This window comes from Lathamus discolor, chromosome 1 (assembly GCF_037157495.1).
Source record: "Lathamus discolor isolate bLatDis1 chromosome 1, bLatDis1.hap1, whole genome shotgun sequence".
NCBI classification, from domain to species: Eukaryota; Metazoa; Chordata; class Aves; order Psittaciformes; family Psittacidae; genus Lathamus; species Lathamus discolor.
Window position 1 is genome coordinate 93,436,388 of NC_088884.1, and position 16,757 is coordinate 93,453,144.

Here is a 16,757-nt window from a genome sequence, read left to right on the forward strand (position 1 = left end):
TTGTGGTTTCAGGGCAAATGTTGCTGATGTATTGTTGATCAAATTGGGAGCCATTCCAGAAGTCACTTGAGTTTTAATCAGAGGTTAGTGCTGCAGGTGGGAAACAGTGACTTTGAGTGTAGCTGCTTTTTCAATTCCAGTTGCTCAGGGATCTTCTGTTTAATCCATATTCAAGAAAAAGATATACGGAGTTCCACTGCAGCCAGGACACGTTTTACTTGCAAGTAAATTTACTGTCTTGGCTAATAACAAGCCATACTGGCACAACCTCTTGAGGAGTATCTTGCAGTTAATAGGGACATATTTTGCAAATTGTTGCACACTGGAAGGTTAGGGGGCAAGGGGAGCTTTGAAAGAACTGGGAAACAAAATCTGTGAAACTAGAGCTGGGATCAGTAGGCACTGCAGTTACAGCTAAGTGCTTGACAACTGGGGGATTCCTGCTTGAATGAGGTGGAGTTGTGGGCTTTAATTGCAATGCGGATTAGGTCTGAGGAAATTACTTCTGATGACCTTGTTAATCACAGTTTGGAATAATCCAGTAGAGAGATCAGCTGTCACAGGAAGCTTTTTTTCTTTTCCTGCCATTGTGACTGTAGTTGAATGTATAGTCTGTGTGGAGCTATAAGAAGTGGTACTACACCTGTATTCATTGGTGGTGTGGGATTATTCTTTCTTTTTAAGTAGCTCTGCATGCAACACTTTCATACAACATTTTTATTGCTTGGGATTCCAAGTTTGAGGCTGCCAGCCTGGTAGTCAGTAGTCATGAGTGTGCACTGAATTTCTTCTTTTCCATGAAGATTGGACTTTGGTAGTAACCTTAGTGCTTTCAGGAAAATAACATCTATCTGTTCTACAAGGGCACTTATATGCTTATCTTACACAAGACAAAATGCTAGGCAGACAGTGGCAAGAGCAGTTCTGCTGTTATCCTGGGGTCTGCAAAATGGCTTCCTCTTTCAGATAATTTTGGGGTTTTTTTTGTGGCTGGCTTTGACCCTATGAAGAAAACTAGGTATAAGGAAACAGGAAGCATCAGGAGAAAGGTTAGGGATCAGTTTCTTTGTGGATCCGAAATGCAATAAAACAATATTAATGCAGAGTACAAAACTCAAGAATACGATGTGGAGGTTTAGAGAAAACAATTTTTCTTCTGTTGTCAGTGAAAAGTTCAGGCTTTCTGGTGCTGGGTTTTATATACTGTATCACATCACACTGATGTGGTCATCTGATGTGTTACCCCAGTATCCTTGAATTTGATCTGACAGCATTTATGTATGAATTGTAATGTTTGCTGTGGGTATATCTTACTAGTTTTAAGTGCTTAGTGAAGTGACAGAGCCTTTGCTATGACTGAAACTTCTTTTGTACATCCAGTCACATGCATAGAAGATAATGAAATCTGCTTTCCCTCATTACTTGAGTACAAGAGGTATTCTTACAAAATGTGGCTTTTTTATTTCCATGTGGTCTAGGATGGCTTTCTTTCATTAAATTCAGAAATTTAAATTCCCAAACAACTGTTTCCCTATCTTTCAATCTATTCCTGTCATATCTTTGCTCTTAACCTTTATAGGTGCTCCTTATTTTTCTGCGGTTTGTTCCATCTGCAGTTACATCCAGTGTCCCTCGCCTCTCACAACCTTAACCAAGTGCAGACTTTATTTTTTTCTTTCTTTTACATTGCTACAGAGGTAAATACTTCTTTCCAAACTCTTAATCCATCTTTTCCCTGTTTGTGGTTGCTTGATGTTGCATTTGCAGGAAGCTGCATGATCAGTTTTTGTATTCTGTGCTAAATAAATGGAATAGGAACTATGTCATTTGAGCAGGTGTCTAATGTGTATGAGGTAGGTCTGGTCTCCACTAGCTCGGCTAACTCAAGATACCCAGCACCCTGGACCACAAACAAAAACCTTTTTCCTCATGCAACAAATGTATTGTTTTCTGGGAGGATTGTTTACTGGGATCTGCTACTTGAATGTTTCAGCATTGTATGTTTGTGCTCTGCAATTACTGCTGTAAAATTGGAACATGAAAATCTTGATTGAGTATAAATATTCTAGCACTTGGAAGTGTGAAATAGTTGCAGTAACATTGAAAATTACGGAGAACATTGATTTAGGGCTGACCTTTTGTTAAGTATAAGCTATTATACTGCTGTGATATTTTTTCTGGAAATCAGACAGCTGAGGTTGTAGACATTCCGCATGTACTGATCATAAAATGGGGTCTTGGTTTATCTGTGGCTTACAGGTCAGGTGCATCTTTGGGAAGTTGTTCATGATTGAGATGAATGCATTTGTGTGTCAGCTGCAGTAATGCTTCTTTATTTAGTCTGTATTTCTCTGGAAAATGGAACTGGGAAGTTCAGGGGGACTGCATCTAACTAAATCTTCACAGTGGTGGAGAACCTGGATAGATAACATATTTGTGTTTAAGATGGTAATAGAAAGGCTGAATTTTTTCTTAGTTTATGCTGCCGTTAACACTGTGGCCTACCTGTTTAATACAAAACTCTCAGCATTGGGCAGTTTTTTCTACAACCCTATGTATATTGAATATGTTGGCCAAAGGGGAGAGCAGCAAAGGGAAAAAAAAATATGAAGCTGTTTTAAGAGTGTAGGATAATGTTACTTACGACAACCTAACTGGTCTCAGTTAAAGCCCACAAAGCATTTGGAATTCCATCATACAGAATAAACTTCAACTCTGAAAAAAAAAAGGCCCAAAGTGTAGATGCATTAAAGAAAGTATTTTCAAGAGCACCTTCTTTCACTTAAGAAAGCTCACATGAAGTTTACCTAGCTGATGTTCCTGCAGCATCTGCATGTACATTATCCACAGGATGAATGTATAGAAGCTGTAGTCAGTGTGGCAGTTTTTATGGTATACACTTATGTCATCAGGCTCATTGACCAAAAATTAGAATGGCATAATAAAGACAATTTCATTTTATATTGGAAACTGAAAAGGCATGTTCTCTGCATGAAAATGGTAGTGCAACATTTAAAAATCTAATAAAGCATTCTGTTAAAGACCAAAACTAATGAACTACCATACTAAATATTACCACACTTAGTTTGCAGGCTTGTCCCCTTCCCCCACCCCTTTGCTGTGGTTCAACTTCTAAAAACTATTTTCCTTGGACACAACACATGTATTGCACTATACAGCCTACTTGACCATATATAGCCTACTTCACCACATCTCAAAATAACGATTCTGGTATAGCAAAGCTGTGATGGTACAAATAGATACATTTTGACAGATTTACTTCCCCTTTAATTAAAAGGGCTATAAGTAAAATGGTTTTGAAGTTCACATGCACAGTGTTTCACACAGATCTCTTAAGTGTCTGACATAAGTGGTCACAGTACTATGATTTCTGGCATGTTTTTAAGTAAAATACTTAATGCAATTTTGATTAGTGTGGAATTACAGGAAAGTAAAATATATTAAAGCACCTTGTGTACTAGGTTAGCACCAGTTCCAATAAGATATTTAAACTATTCATGACCCTTGAAAACTAAATTTGGGGTGAGAAGTGAGCAAAATTAAAGGCCATGTCTTCAACCACTTGGGCTTCTGCAATGCCATCATCACTTTTGTCTGTTAAATGAGTTGACTCAGATACTTGTTACAACACCAGAGAACAGAAATGGGTGGTTGCCCACTTACAACATGAATGCAAACATCCCACTTTGTTCATGAAAGGTAGAGTTTGGAGATAAAAAACACGGAAACAGCCACTGGTACTCGTGGTTTTCACAGTCACTATGTGGTGATGCACGTCTGCCACACGTGTCACACCATAGCATTTCATGGCCTACAGAGCTTTTGTTTCATCTTTTTAAGAAGCCTGTTCACGTAATGCATAGAGCACACTTGCATATAGAATGGCCTTTGACAGGGATTGTAGAAGTAGCGCTGAACTTTCCTGTCTCCTTGACTAGTTAGTCACAGGTGTTTTCAAGACTAATACCCATTAGTGTTGCACTAAGATTGATATTACGTCTAGTGGTCTGTGTGCAGAGTTCAATGGGGTGGCCCTTTTTAAAAGGATAGCAAGTTCGTTTATATTTGTCTTGTACATCAAAAGTAACTTTTTATCCCTGCATTTTTATAATAACTAATTATGGTCTTCATAGCGTGAGGAGCAGTATTCGTAAAAGGAATTAAATGGAAGCAAGACATGTCAGTACTTCAGAAGTCACTGAAAACTATCTAGCTCTGACCTTTCTTGTAAGATCAGGCTGAACCAGTGTTGCAGCTAAGCCAGAGAGAGTTGTGTAAATATTATCTTGTAGAATATAGTAGTTTAAGACTTTATACACCTTTTCAGACAGGCTTTGGCTTGACTTACCTAGTATTTGTATTGTACATACTTACAACTTGTAGGATTGACAGAGGTCCTTAGTGTTACTTGATAGAAGCCTCTCCAAAACCAGCGATGAGAGGATTGGGATGTTTGTCTGTGAGTCTGATACTGTACTGACAGCTCATGGTAAATAGGAAAATCTGAAAAGCTGTATGTACTAAAAAGTACAAATTTCAGAAAGAAGACAAATGACTTTTATCTAGAGGAAAGAAAATAAGGGGTCACTTGTCAAATCTAGATTTTGCAGCAGTGCAGGATGTTTGTGGGGAAACTAACTTCTATGTGTACTACCTATTTTATGTGGGCATGTACCTTATGCACAATAAGATGTGAGGGCATTTATCAGAATGGCTGGGGATCTGGTTGTCAACCATTATTTTCCTTCTAACCTCTAATATATATGCAGAATTGCTTACCAAGAGTCAACTTGCTAATGGTCTCATTAGTTAATTAAACATTATTCAAAATTAGAGGGCTGATTATAGGAATAATAAGAGAACAACCAGGAACTGATTAAATAGATGGAAGATTGATTCTGAGATCTGTAATTAATCCTAGGGAAGCTTGAACCATAAATAGCTTGGAGCTACTGCAGTCTTCCTGTCGGCAGTGAATCTCATAGTGAACTCTAGCTGTCTTGCTCCAATTTCCTGTTACTCTAAGCTGGCTACCACTTTTCCATTTATCTTAGATATATGGTAAATTTTTTGTGCAATATATAAACTTCCTTAACACAGAGGGATTTTGTTTGGGTAGTAATCCCGAACTGGAAAGGTGGCATGTATACAGTTTGGATTTAACAAAAACACACAAATGAGGAAAATTTCCACCCACTCTGGACCCCAGCTGTGCACGTACCACCTGTGCTGTTCAAGTTGTTCTGCCTCAAACTTTGTTAACAAAGTTTGAGTTTCATTATGGACATTCATAGTTTGATCACACTTTTTATCCAGGGTACAAAATATGATACTTTCGTGTAGACACCTGGAGAATCTTTCACACCACAGCCGTAGCCCCAGGAGGTCACACCATACACAACCCAGCTTCCCCCTGGACGTTCACACATCAGTGGACCCCCACTGTCTCCTTGACAGCTATCAACACGTTTCTGTTCCTGGACGTTTCCAGCACAGAGCATTCTTCCTGTGAATCTTCTTTTGTAACGTTCTTCGCATACCCTCTTGGGGAGTAAGGGGATGGCAGCCTGTTGTAATGTTCTTGAATAAGAACTTCCTGAAAAGAGGATCAGAATTATTCTCTCGTGATGGTTGCTCTTGGAAATGTAAATGTGGTTCAATACAATTTTTGCTGTCAGTCCTTCACACTGTTTTGTTATTAAGTAAAATGACCGTAAACAAGACCAAATATTGAAAAATATCTACTGTGCATTAAATAAAATACCAGAATACTATATAAATAGTGTAAATATGGCATATAGATTTTCTAAAAAAAGGCATAAAATTTAAAGGTAGTTTTATGCCTTGTGTCCCCTGGATCTTTCCAAGGCTGGGGTCTTTTTGTTCCAAAAATGCTTTGTGTCTTCTACAAAACTATATGCCTTAATACCTAAACGGAGAGGTTACTTTTGGGAGTCTTGAGCAGTAGAGACTAAGGCTGTAGAAATACTTCATTTTTAGGTCACAAATTCAAGTCTAGTCTAGCTCAGTCTGACAGGTGCTGCATCCTCTGTTGGCTTCCAAGTAAAGCATCCAGGTAACCATCATGCTTACGCCCTGTAAGGACACAGAGTCTTGCCTGTCACATCAACTGAGGAGCTAACATAGAATCATAGAATAGTTGCAGTTGGAAAGGACCTTAAGATCATCTAGTTCCAACCCCCCTGCCATGAGTATGGACACCTCACACTAAACCATACCACACAAGGCTCTGTCCAGCCTGGCCTTGAACACTGCCAGGGATGGAGCACTCACAACTTTCCTGGGCAACCCTTTCCAGTGCCTCACCACCAGTAAAGAACTTCCTCCTTATATCCAATCTAAACTTCCCCTGTTTAAGTTTTAACCTGTTACCCCTTGTCCTGTCATTACAGTCCCTAATGAAGAGTCTCTCCCCTGCATCTTTATAGGACCTCAGGTACTGGAAGGCTACTATGAGGTCTAAACGCAGCCTTCTCTTCTCCAGGCTGAACAGCCCCAACTTTCTCAGCCTCTCTTCATATGGGAGATGCTCCAGTCCCCTGATCATCCTTGTGGCCCTCCTCTGGACTTGTTCCAACAGCTCCATGTCCTTTTTATGTTGAGGATGCCAGAACTGCACACAATACTCCAAGTGAGGTCTCACAAGAGCAGAGTAGAGGGGCAGAATCACCACCTTCAACCTGCTGGTCACGCTCCTTTTGATGCAGCCCAGGATATGGTTGGCTTTCTGGGCTGCGAGCGCACACTGAAGCTGGCTCATGTTCATTTTCTCATCAACCAACACTCCCAAGTCCTTCTCCACAGGACTGCTCTGAATCTCTTCTCTGCCCAATCTATAGCTGTGCCTGGGATTGCTCCAATCCAGGTGTAGGACCTTGCACTTGGCATGGTTAAGCTTCATGAGGTTGGCATCAGCCCACCTCACAAGCGTGTCAAGGTCCATCTGTATGGCATTCCTTCCCTCAAGCGTATCAACCAAACCACACGGCTTGGTGTCGTTGGCAAACTTGCTGAGGGCGCGCTCAATCCCACTGTCCATGTCACCGACAAAGACATTGAACAAGACCAGTCCCAACACTGATCCCTGAGGGACACCACTCATTACTGGTCTCCAGCCGGACATTGAGCCATTGACCACAACTCTTTGCATGTGGCCATCCAGCCAGTTCTTTATCCACTGAGTGGTCCATCCATCAAATTGATATCTCTCCAATTTAGAGAGAAGGATGTCATGTGGACAGTGTTGAACACTTTGCGCTAGTCCAGGTAGATGACGTCAACTGCACTAATCCTGTCCATCAGTTCCGTAGCCCCATCACAGAAGGCCACCAGATTGGTCAGGCAGGATTTCCCCTTAGTGAAGCCATGCTGGCTGTCACCAAGCACTTTGTTGTTTTTCATGTGCCTTAGCATGCCTTCCAGGAGAATGCTCCAAGATTTTGCCAGGCACAGAGGTGAGACTGGTCTGTAGTTCCCTGGGTCATCCATTTTCCCCTTCTTGAAAATGGGGGTTGTATTTCCCTTTTTCCGGTCATCAGGAACTTCACCTGACTGCCATGATTTTTCAAATATGGACATTGGCTTAGCAACTTCATTCGCCAGTAACTTCATTTGCCAGCTCCTTCGGGATCCACAGGTGGATTTCATCATGTCCCATGGAATTGTGTACGTTCAGGTCCTTAAGATGATCTCAAACTCAGTTCTCTCCTACAGTGGGCCTAAGGTCTTCATTCTCACAGTCCCTGCATCTGCCTTCCAAGACTTGGGTGGTGTGGTCAGAGCATTTGCCAGTGAAGACTGAGGCAAAGAAGTTATTAAGAACCTCAGCCTTCTCCAAATCCAGGGTAGCCAGTTCTCCTGATAGGTTCCAGTGAGGGTCCACATTCTCCCTATTCTGTCTTTTATTTGCAATATACCTATAGAATCCCTTCCTGTTATCTTTCGCATCTTTAGGCAAGTTTAATTCTAACTGGGCCTTGGCTTTCCTAACCTGGTCCCTAGCTTCCTGTACAACATCCCTGTATTCTTCCCAGGCCGCCTGTCCTTGCTTCCACCTTTTATAAGCCTCTTTTTTCCCTTGAAGTTTCCTCACTAGCTCCTTATCCATCCAAGGAGGTCTCTGCACTTCCTTCTAGTTGGAACAGAGTACTCCTGATCTTGTAGCAGGTGATCCTTGAATATCAGCCAACACTCTTATTTGGCTTTTACTGAGACAAAGTGTGCTCTGATAGAAATCGGTAGTATCATTTGAATCTTTTACAATCCAAATAACTTCTAAGTACCAGAGTACTAGTGGGACTCCTGACCAACAGGAATCTTCAGTTTGTGGGGGTGGCCAGAACCTGTCCTTTGGTTTTCTTTTTCTGTAGTGATTCCTGCATTGTACAAACAGTGCTTTGTTTATAATAAGTCAAGATTCAAATAATGTGGCTTTTTTCTATAACTTGTGCCTCTTTTTCAGTTGGAAACATGGGAAATTGAAGTCAATGTTGTTTTTTTTCAATTTCCAAGTAAAATCTTACTACTTATAAAGTAATTATGATTCATATAGTAAGTGCAAAATTTCAGCTGAGGTGCTTTCATGATGTAATTTCTTACCAAATTATTGTAGTGGTTAATGTTTCCTTAAATAGATGTCCTAAGTTAAAAGTATTGCAGAACTTTCAGTGAGTTGTGTACAAAGCTAGGCAGAGCCAGGCAATGAATTAGCAATTGTTGTTAGCAAAAAATCCCACCCTACAAGTCATATCTTCCGTAGCGTAGAGCAGTGCCCCAGACATCTATGCCCACAGAGTAATGCGTGTAAAGCGGAAGAACTGATATTTGGCCTTGCTGCCTTGTCTCCTTGCCAGTTTGAATGAGTCCATGGAACAAAGGCTCAAGCATGGTTGCTGCTTTGTGCTGTATTCAGCACCATAAAAACATGAAAGTAAACCATGGTTATTAATTTTTAAAACAATTAAAAGACAAAGACCTTCCAAGAGGAAGAATCTTGTACTGACCTACAGAGTGCCTAGTTTGTTTCAGAAGTCTGGATTGCAGACTGCATTGTGGATCTCGTAAATTTTGGCAAGATGTTCTCTTTATTTAAATCAAAACTGCTGATTGAAAATGTCAGTGGTAACAAGGGAGACTAAAAATGTTATTTGAAATTCTATGATTTGAACATTTTCTGTCCATTTTCTATTGAAGTAGGGTAATTTAAATAACCTTTCTAAAGTATTCATTGTACTTACCTTAAAACTCCTAACCATATTAGAGCTGTTATGTTCTGAGGCAGGGGGTGATAGGCTACAGTGCAGTGTGTGCCTGGCAACAAATCAGCTTTTCACTGATCTTTGTCAGTCTTAATGAGGCCATTTTACTGACTGGTTCTGTGCTTTAGAGTGACATGGTTAATTGCTACTTTTCAAACACAAACTAAATTCAGTAAATGGAGTGCTGTCATTTCTGGTTAAGGATCAGGAGAAAAAATATCCCCCTATATAAAGAGAGTAAAATTGTTCCATATGGAGCATTTTCTTATTTTAAGTATTTGAGTTTGGGCTTTTGTTTGTTTCTGTTTTGTTTAGTTTTAAATAAGCAGCCTCAGGTAATGTGATTGGTGCATAGAAATCATTAAAACTTTTTTACCTGTGTCACCCCATCCAGTGATGTAACAGTTGGGAGCAGTTTTCTGTGGTCTCTCTCTTCTTAATGGCAAACAAGCAGGTAAGACATGGGTACTGAATCTGGCACACCGTTCCTCTGGCCCCTGTAGCCTTACCAATGCAATGTCATAGTCACTGCTGTCAGGCCTGTACTCTTTATGCATCACAATCTGTTGTACTCCAGTTTCTTCCTCATACTCTTCTGGTACCAGTGTGTGATAGTCTCCAACTCGTACAGCATAGTTCTGAGTGATGTTGCCATACCTAAGATTGAGGTGAAAACAAATAGGGCTGGCTTATTAGACCCAAAGCATGCAAACAGATTTGATCAGAGTCTTTATTGCTCATATAAATAATGATACAAAAAGGGGGTTTTAAAGAGTGGAAATGCTTTCTCAGGTATTTAGATTGACATTCATAATATGTCAATATAAGTATATAAATAATATAAAAAAAAGCTTTTCCTAAAGTTTCAGGTTGGGCTATATTCCTTTTTATGTATTTTCACAGGTGAGGTTTCTTATGGCCATCTGCCATGACCAGCATTTATTTCAAAGGTACAAGCAAGGTGTTCATTATAAATGTACTTAGCAAGGGTAATGTAAACTGCCAGTAAATATAATGAAAGCGTGAGTACTAACATCATTGTGACGCTCTAAATAATTACTGAAATGAAACCCGTGTTCAGGCTTGCTCTGCTTTACATTAACTGAAGTAAGGAATTAGTTGTAGACTACATTTGTGGCATTTAAGGAACCCTAAGGAGTTGTAGACATCATTTTTTAAGGAAAACAAAGCCTATGTGTATCACAAGCACCGTCAAAGTGACAGAACACCTGTAAATCTTACGATTTGTTTTGCACCTAATATGACTCCAGTTTCTTTCACATCATAGACTAAATGGTAAATACCTTAGAGATTATTACTGTGGCTGAAATAGCTTTCTGTGCGTGGCTTTGTTGATTTCTGGAGCCCTTCTCAGGAAAATACAAACAAGATGGTACTGTTGGGTACATTTATTTATTTATTTTAAAGTCTGGCTAAGCTAACCCAAATCTTTTTCCTTTGCCTTCTTCCTTTACCGCTTAGTCTTCAACAGGAAATGGGTAATGCATGTGCAGAAAATAGTCTACAGTTTTCTGTCACCTTCTAACCTGTCTTGTTCTTTTCATACTCTCCAGCAAAGTGCTGATCTCCATAGCTTACTAAAGTCTGCTTGATGAGCAGCAGAAAAAGCAAGAACACAACAGGTTTCTTCTGCACAATATACCACTGAATATTCCTTCAAATCGTGAATTGCTTTCCTGGTTTCTTTCAAAGCTTTCTTTGCCATATTCTGCAAGACCTTCAGGTCTTCTACGAACAAAATCTCACTTCTAGGCTAGTAAGGAGAAAGAGTTGCAGGCTATGACCAAATACCTGTTCATTTTAAAATTACCTTCTATATAGGAAAACTAAAATAACTTGTATACCACAAAATTTTTCTCAGCTCTTCCACAGTAGTAGTCTCTGTGAAATATTTTCTAGTTACTGTATTTTCCTTGTGCTTGGAAATAAAAATTCTACACAGCTGGAAGTGAAGAGATGCAATGGATGCAGACTTTTTAAAGTTTAAAAAAGTATTCATACTGATTTAAGTCTCAGAGGGAGAACTGAGAAAAATTAAATTGTGTATTCTATCAAATACATTACTTTGCTTCCTGGAAAAAATAGCTCAGAGCTTTTTTAGTTTGTGAATCAGAATGTTTATCTCAAAGGTATTTAAGAAAAACCCCTCTATTTGTATGTGTCACATTACTAATCTTTCTGTTTTGACCACAAAATTGCTAATATTTCATAACTTACCACTGAATCAATTTTCATTAGAAATTTTCTATTAAGAAATTAGAGCCTGAATAGGAACAGAACATGAAACAAGGCAGAACCGTGAATCTTGGCTTTCTAGGCATTCTGAATCCAGTCCCTGAAGTTTCTAGAATAGAGGTGTTTCCTTGTAAGGATTTTTTAAAAACAAATACGTGAGTCTCACTTTCTCTTGCACTAGATGTCCCGTTCTCATTTCTAGGTCAGCATTTGTGGCTCTGCAGTTTTAAAAGCTTGGTAAGACTTCACAATTTATTATTTTCCTGATGAAATAAACAGCAAAATTCCATGGAAGTTTTTTTGCCTTTAAGGAGATTCTCCAGAGTAAGAAAGGCTGTCAGATCTTAATTAGTTTTTTGAGTGATACATATCCATCTGTATTTGGCCATCTGAGGTGACATCAGTGAAATCTTAATTAAGTCCTGCACCCCTGTAGATAGTCTGTCAAATCCTTGCCCAAGAATTTCTTCTCTGACACTAATGAATCCCCTACTGGGCTGTTGTTGCCACACTTCTTTACATGATAAAAGGCTAATCTTACTGTACTTTGCCAAGACACTTAGTATACTATTATCAGTTTAACTTACATTATTGTTACTCTGAGCTGTGATGTGGGAGCCAGTAAAAGTATTCTGACACTGGCTAGAAAACAGTGCTGTGATCTGACCTGGGACCTTTAGTGTTTTTCTTTTTTGGTTTTTGGTTTTGGTTGGTTTTTTTCTGCTATCTTAATAGAGAAAGGAATAAGGCTACATGCATCTTTAGTATGTTAAAATACTGTATAGTATAGGCATTACTTAACACAGATTTATTTGAGTAGCATTTCTGTGAACATGCCTTTTTATTAATATGTTGCACATCTTTACAATAAAACACTTGGTACATATCAGTACCAGTTTGTACTGAATAGGTTTTATGACTTTACTTGCTATTGTTTCTGGGAATTTTTAGAAACTATGATTATTAATTTAATTTATCATGTTTACATATAGATAGACTTGAAAGCAAATTTTCCTGGCCACGTGCAAAGATTTCCAGTAATGCTTTGGCAAAACCATAGCATTTAGAGATAGAAACATATTTTTATATAAATATGCAAAGTAAGGGGTGAAACTATTTTTTATTCCTCTTGTTATGGAAAATTTCAGTAGAGAAATTAATCTGATTCCTTAGTTTAATCTTGCGTCCTGCAGAACACTGCATCTGCAGTTCAATATTTATATATATTAAATGGTCATTTGTCTCTTCACATGGAGGCTATATAACCTCATAGATGGTGTATTTACCAGAACTACGACATAAAGGTTTCTGAATTGGTTGCAGCAAGAGAAACTGCCAGATGAGCTCTGCGTTTCATAGGTCTAACCCACAACATCAGCATCAGGGATTTACCATATTGTGTATCCATTATCTTTAATGCGATTTGAAGGGGCGAAGGGACTGGGGGGAGTGGCAGGGGGAAGGGTTGGGGTTTTGTTGTTGTTGTTATGGGGTTTTGTTTTCAGTTTTTAAACCTCATGGAAGTCAAGAGTACAACAGAGTCACAAAAGCGTTAAGTGTTTGTAATTTAGATGAGAAATGAACACGCTTCCTTCCTAAACTAATGTAATAATCACAGGAAGTAGACTTCTTGTTTCGATTTGTAACCCTAAGCATGAAGGAGAAGTTGTTTCTGACTATTGATAATAAGGGCTCTCTTGTCAATCATGTATCAGGCAGTCTAGTAGAAAACTTGCTGCTTCTATTTAATGTTGCATCCTTAATTTTGACAAAAGGAATAGTGTTCCATTTAATAGGTACTTGCTGGTTTTCTGTGTTATGAATGATGGTAGAATAATAAAGAAAGGAGATTGAGAAAAGCTTATCTTAACTAAAAGTACTGATTTAAAACATTTAATGGAATGAGAAGTTCTGCTTCTCATGCAAAGGTATAAAACTTTAATAGCTACAATGCTTCTTGTGAGAAGCTTAATGAGTGGTCTTTGCACATATTTGCCCTATTTCTGTTCACATTCATATACATCAGGCTTTCTTAAACTGATTTTTTCATCTGTAGACAGCTGTATTTCTTCCCCTGTAGTAGCCGGTGTTAGCCAAGTGCAGAGGTACTCTATTAGAGCATCAATACAAAGGCAAAGTGTCTCAGGGCTCTCCAGTCTTCCTTAAGTAGAAGTCACCTTCGAAACAGCAGAGAACTATCACATGCACATCACATTTGAAGAGTGGAAGCAGAGGAGGAGTCTGGCAGTGCTTTGTGGATGGAAAATGATATAGCTTTCAGGATATTACCCCTTTGTTGGATGGCTGGGCATGCCTTGACGCTCTAGTACAGCCTGACAATGTTGACCTTAGCGCCTCCTAGAAGGTTTATTTCCCAGCAAACTGGAAGGTGGATTAGTAATCAGCCACCATGCTAATATCATCCTGCTGCCAGTCAAGAAATGTACTGATACTGAAGGCACATCTGAATTCATCTCACCTATTCATGCTAAATTTGAGAAAACTGAACTTTAATTCTGGTATCTACTTTGGTTTCTGGTGTCTTACTAGTAATTTGGTTCCGCTTTGCCTCAGGGTCCCTAATTCTCAAAATAAATTACCAGGACCATGTTGAAGTATACATGAGCATTCAGGAATGTATAAAGAAGCACTTAAATAAGAGTTACATTATTAGAACAGTACAATATTCAGGTAACACTGTATTTCCTCAATTGACATCACTGTCATTATAATTTACTTTTTTTTTCCTATGCTTAATACTTCAAATTATCCAAAGATAATATTTTTTTGATGTATAGACCTGCGAATTCCCTATAGCTGTCAGAGACACTCATGACAAAACTTAGTAATTAGATGGGTGGGTTATAAAAGAAAAAATAGCTTCAAGTAATTTTTGATCTTAAATTATGTCTGTGAAATTACAGTAATACTTCTATACTACTGGCAAACAATTCTAATTATCATGCATAAAATTGTATTTAATTTTTATCCATAGTGCAGATAAGCTCACTTTTATTATTTGAGCAGTGTTCCAGTTTCCAGGATATGAGAAATGGTATACTGTCCTTTCGTCTGTCTCTGAAAAATATGTGAAGAAAGTGCCTGATCTGTAGATAGGCCTTGGAAACCTAGCCCATTTAGAATCACTCTGACATCATTAGGAAGTTCAGCCCAGTCTGTCCAATGTCAGCTTCGAGCAAGATACCTTCTCTCTTTCACGCTAAATATTGAAAACACCATCCACAGGCTCTTGGAGTTGCATTCTTAGATCTAGGTTGCACAGTTTTAAATGCAGTATCTGGGGCAAAACAATACTTTGGTTCCTGAGAGCACATGTAACAGTTTGAGGATAGCCTGTAACAGACCAATGAGTGACTGCACTGCTCTGGAAGTACCATGGTGTACAATGCTCCAGCCATGCTGCTCCCCATCACATGGGTGTTCAGCAAAGTATCCAAAATGGGCATGCTTTGGCAGCACATTCAGTAATGACTCGAGGCTCCAGCTACATAAGCAAGCCATTGGGAAGAACAAATAATGTATTTTGTGGTGAGTGCTTCCTGTAGGAAAGCACTGCAGCTGCAGCAGCACAGCACAGTAGATACTAACTTGTTTCACCAGACTTTGTGAAAGCGTTACTGAAGAGTTGCATAAGATCTTGATTTGCACATGGAAAACGTAACTGGCTTCCTGTGATCTCCCTTTTCCTTTCCTTGAGGAGGATCTTTTAGTTAAAACCAGAAAGGACTGCCTTGTTTTCAGGCCTTATTCAAAGGCTTTCTCGAGAGCTTACATTGCATCCTTTGATGCAATCATCCACTATGGAGATGATGAACAGGGCAATAGGAGGCCACTGTCTATAAATTTCATTGGTACAAACTGAAGTGCTTTCATAGTTCTACAGAAACAACTGGGAAATCATTTGAAGTAGGCAGAAATTTTAACAATTTTGACCATTTCCACTTGAAATATTACCAAGAAAAGCCCTTTGTGATTTTCATGAAACATGAAATGAAAAGATGCACATCTCGCTGTGAGCAAAGATAACACTATCCGTTCAGATAAAAGTACATCTGACTTTCTTTTCAGTTATTAGTGTGGAAAAGGAAAGTCTCAAAGTTAAAACATTTGCAGCCCACTTGAGCAAATTCTAGCCAATATCCTCAAAACTGCAGTGCCATTCTATGCTTTTATTCAAGCCTGTACTGCAGCCTTTTGTAAGGATTCAAATTAAATAATTGCTGTTGAAAGCTTAAAATACTAGATGACACCCAAAAGAATTCCGGTGTATTAGGGATTTTGTTTGTTATATTTGGAGGGAAAAGAGGTTGCTTGGTAGTTCTTGTTTACACCAAGGGCCAGCTCTATGGAACAGTTTTCAGTGGGCTTGAACTGGAATGGTTTTGCCTATACCCAGAACAATGAAAGAGTTTGAAGATACACTTAAATATTGAAGAGAGAGCTACCTTTTAAAGCAATGTGCAGCAGTGAGCACCCAGCAGCTGCTGATAAGAGTAGCACCACACAAGAGTCTTCCATCACCATGGGAAGATTTCAGTCGGAGTGCAACCTGCCATGGCCATCCACCCCTACAGAGGACATAAGACATTGCGTTCAGGGTACAGCAATGGAAAAAAGTAAGGTAGCTTGTCAGTCACCTTGAATGTAAATCCTGTTTAGTTTCTTTTACCACCACAGCTTGCAGACTGTGTTACTTACAGAGTAACAGTTGAGAATACTTTTATATTCCTGCAGTATTTAGAATTCCAGTTAACAATGGGCATGATTACTTTACAGATTCTTTGGGCATCCAGCACTCTGAGTGCTTCATCCCACTGTCAAAATACTTTTATTTTCCCTTCTCAGATTGCATTCATCATGCCAAAAATACATTCTGTGGGTTCCTCACCAAATACCATCCAAGTCAACAAACCAGAAATTTCCTGTCAGCCTTTGAGGAAAGAAGGGAATTTCTTGAAAAGCTTAACCTAGCATCCTTCCCTGTTTGCGTATCTTTGTTGTTTCTGAGCTGTTTGAAAAGGAAAGCTGGCAAACAAACAGGTCTAAAGCAACTGTAGAAATCACAAGCAGCAGAGTAGCATGTCTTTTCAGCCTGTAATCATCTGTTTTGTATAGTAGATCTGGGATACATATTTGCAGGCCTATGAAGACAGGATGTATTATTTTTCACCATTTTAATTG

General features: G+C 39.0%; 1 protein-coding gene across 1 annotated transcript in view; it reads right to left on the reverse strand.

The window, feature by feature from the left end:
- Window positions 1-1,639: 1,639 nt before the first annotated feature.
- Window positions 1,640-16,757, reverse strand: part of PRSS12 (serine protease 12) — a 45,047-nt gene continuing 29,929 nt past the window's right edge. Inside the window, 3 exon segments of the mRNA XM_065686633.1 lie at window positions 1,640-5,617; window positions 9,676-9,956; window positions 16,022-16,144. Of these exon segments, the coding sequence (XP_065542705.1) occupies window positions 5,310-5,617; window positions 9,676-9,956; window positions 16,022-16,144 (712 nt within the window). The 3' untranslated portion in view covers window positions 1,640-5,309.